The sequence below is a fragment of the Colobus angolensis genome, unplaced genomic scaffold (genome assembly GCF_000951035.1).
Source record: "Colobus angolensis palliatus isolate OR3802 unplaced genomic scaffold, Cang.pa_1.0 Scaffold83, whole genome shotgun sequence".
In the NCBI taxonomy this organism is placed as follows: domain Eukaryota; kingdom Metazoa; phylum Chordata; class Mammalia; order Primates; family Cercopithecidae; genus Colobus; species Colobus angolensis.
The window spans coordinates 1,563,651-1,565,937 of NW_012122154.1; the positions used below are offsets into that span (position 1 = coordinate 1,563,651).

The 2,287-nt window shown below is 49.0% G+C and overlaps 1 protein-coding gene across 1 annotated transcript in view; it reads left to right on the plus strand.

Moving 5' to 3' along the window:
• ACLY (ATP citrate lyase) overlaps positions 1 to 2,287 on the plus strand; it is a 59,952-nt gene that overhangs the window by 32,924 nt on the left and 24,741 nt on the right. The window contains exon 18 of the mRNA XM_011929940.1: positions 1,115 to 1,219. Coding sequence (XP_011785330.1) covers positions 1,115 to 1,219 — 105 coding nt within the window. The remainder of the gene's footprint in view (positions 1 to 1,114; positions 1,220 to 2,287) is intronic.

Here is a 2,287-nt window from a genome sequence, read left to right on the forward strand (position 1 = left end):
ATCTCGGCTCACCGCAACCTCCGCCTCCCAGGTTCAAGCGATTCTCCTGCCTCAGCCTCCTGAGTAGCTGGGATTACAGGCATGCACCACTATGCCCAGCTAATGGGTGTCCCCGTGTTGCCCAGGCTGACCTTGAACTGTTGGGCTCAAGGAATCCACCTGCCTTAGACTCCCAAAGTGCTGGGATTATAGGCATGAGCCACTCCACCTGGCCCCTACAATACTATCTTGACCCTTTATAGAAGTTTGCTGGCCCTTGTTTAGAGCCAAAGAGAGATGATTCCTGGATCTGTCCCATGCCCCTCCCACCCCATCTCTGGGCTGAGTGTAGAAGCAGCTCATTTCTCTTAAACGCTGAACCTGTCCTGTGGGGATGGTGACAAGACTCGGAGGGTACCATGGAGAAAAGCCTTAGATAGCTGCTTTATGAGCAGGCACAGGAACAGGTGGACAACAGGAGGGCATGAGCTTTTGGGTGAGAATGAACATAGCTGCTATGACTGTAGCAGGGATTCCGAAATATCTGCCTCTGTTGGGTGGATCACTGCTGTGTTAGCTAGTGGAGATCAGTTTCAGCTATCCACCACCTGTGTTTTCAGGAGATGGTTAGAGTGATCAGGAGCAGAGGCCTGTGGGAAAAATGAGATGCATATTGGTTTTGTTTTTTTGTTTTGTTTTGTTTTTGTTTTTGAGATGGAGTCTCTCTCTGTTGCCCAGGCTGGAGTGCAGTGGTGCCATCTCAGCTCACTGCAACCTCCACCTCCCGGGCTCAAGCGATTCTCCTGCCTCAGCCTCCCTAGTAGTTGGGATTACAGGCATGCACCACCATGCCCAGCTAATTTTTGTATTTTTAGTAGAGACGGGGTTTTGCCATGTTGGCCAGGCTGGTCTTGAACTCCTGACCTTAGAAGATCCACCCTCCTCAGTCTCCCAAAGTGCTAGGATTACAAACATGAGCCACCACGCCCGACTGACATGCATATTGTTAACATTACTTTGTTCTTGGACCCTGGAAGGGAACATGGGGAATGGGAGGTGGGCCCTTGAACGGTGCTATCTTGTTGCCCTTTCTGAGGCAGAAAGTTAACGGGAAGGAACTCTTGTCATCCGTTAGATCCGGACCATCGCCATCATAGCCGAAGGCATCCCTGAGGCCCTCACGAGAAAGCTGATCAAGAAGGCGGACCAGAAGGGAGTGACCATCATCGGACCTGCCACTGTGAGCTTCCTGTCCGGAAAGCCTTTTACGTTCGATGCTATCTTATGAAGTTCAATGCCCTTAGGAAGTTTACTTTTTGACTCCTCTATCTCCCTCCTAGGTTGAGAAGGTTCCAGAAGTATTTGTTGAAAATCATTCTGTCCATTTTTAGCTTTTTTTTTTGAGACAGAGTCTCACTGCAACGCCTAGGCTGGAGTGCAATGGCGTGATCTTGGCTCACTGCAACCTCCGCTTCCGAGTTCAAGTGATTCTCCTGCCTCAGCCTCCCAGGTAGCTGGGATTACAGGCACCCGCCACCATGCCCAGCTAATTTTTGTGTTTTTAGTAGAGACGGGGTTTCACTGTATTGGTCAGGCTGGTCTCAAACTCCTGACGTCGGTGATCCACCCACCTCAGCCTCCCAAAGTGCTGGAATTACAGGTGTGGGCCAACGTGCCTGACCCATTTTTAGATTTTTGTTTTTGTTTTTGTTCTTTTTGTTTTGTTTTTTTTTTTTGAGATGGGTCTCATTCTGTTGCCCAGGCTGGAGTGCAGTGGCATGATCTTAGCTCACTGCATCCTCTGCCTCCTGGGCAGTTATTTTTTTAAAGGACTCTCTCCCTAGTCCATATCACCTTTATGGTTTCAAGGAGCTAATGAGTACTTTTTTAGTATTTGTCCACCTTCATACAACCATAGCATAGTCTTTGCTAAACCAAAGAGTAAACTGCCTGGTAGCCCAAAGTCTTCATATAAGAAAAAATTATTATTTTTTGGGGGGTAGCGGGGGATAGAGTCTCACTCTGTTGTCCAGGCTAGAGTGCAGTGGTGTAATCTTGGCTCACTGCAACTTCCACCTCCTGGGTTCAAACAATTCCCCTACCTCAGCCTCCCGAGTAGCTGGGACTACAGGCGGCTGCCACCATGCCCGGCTAATTTTTGTATTTTTAGTTGTATTTTTAGTAGAGACAGGGTTTCACCATGTTGGCCAGGCGGTCTCGAACTCCTGGCCTCAAGTGATCCACTCACCTTGGCCTCCCAAAGTGCTGGGATTACAGGAGTGAGCCACTGCACCCAGCCTATTTTAAT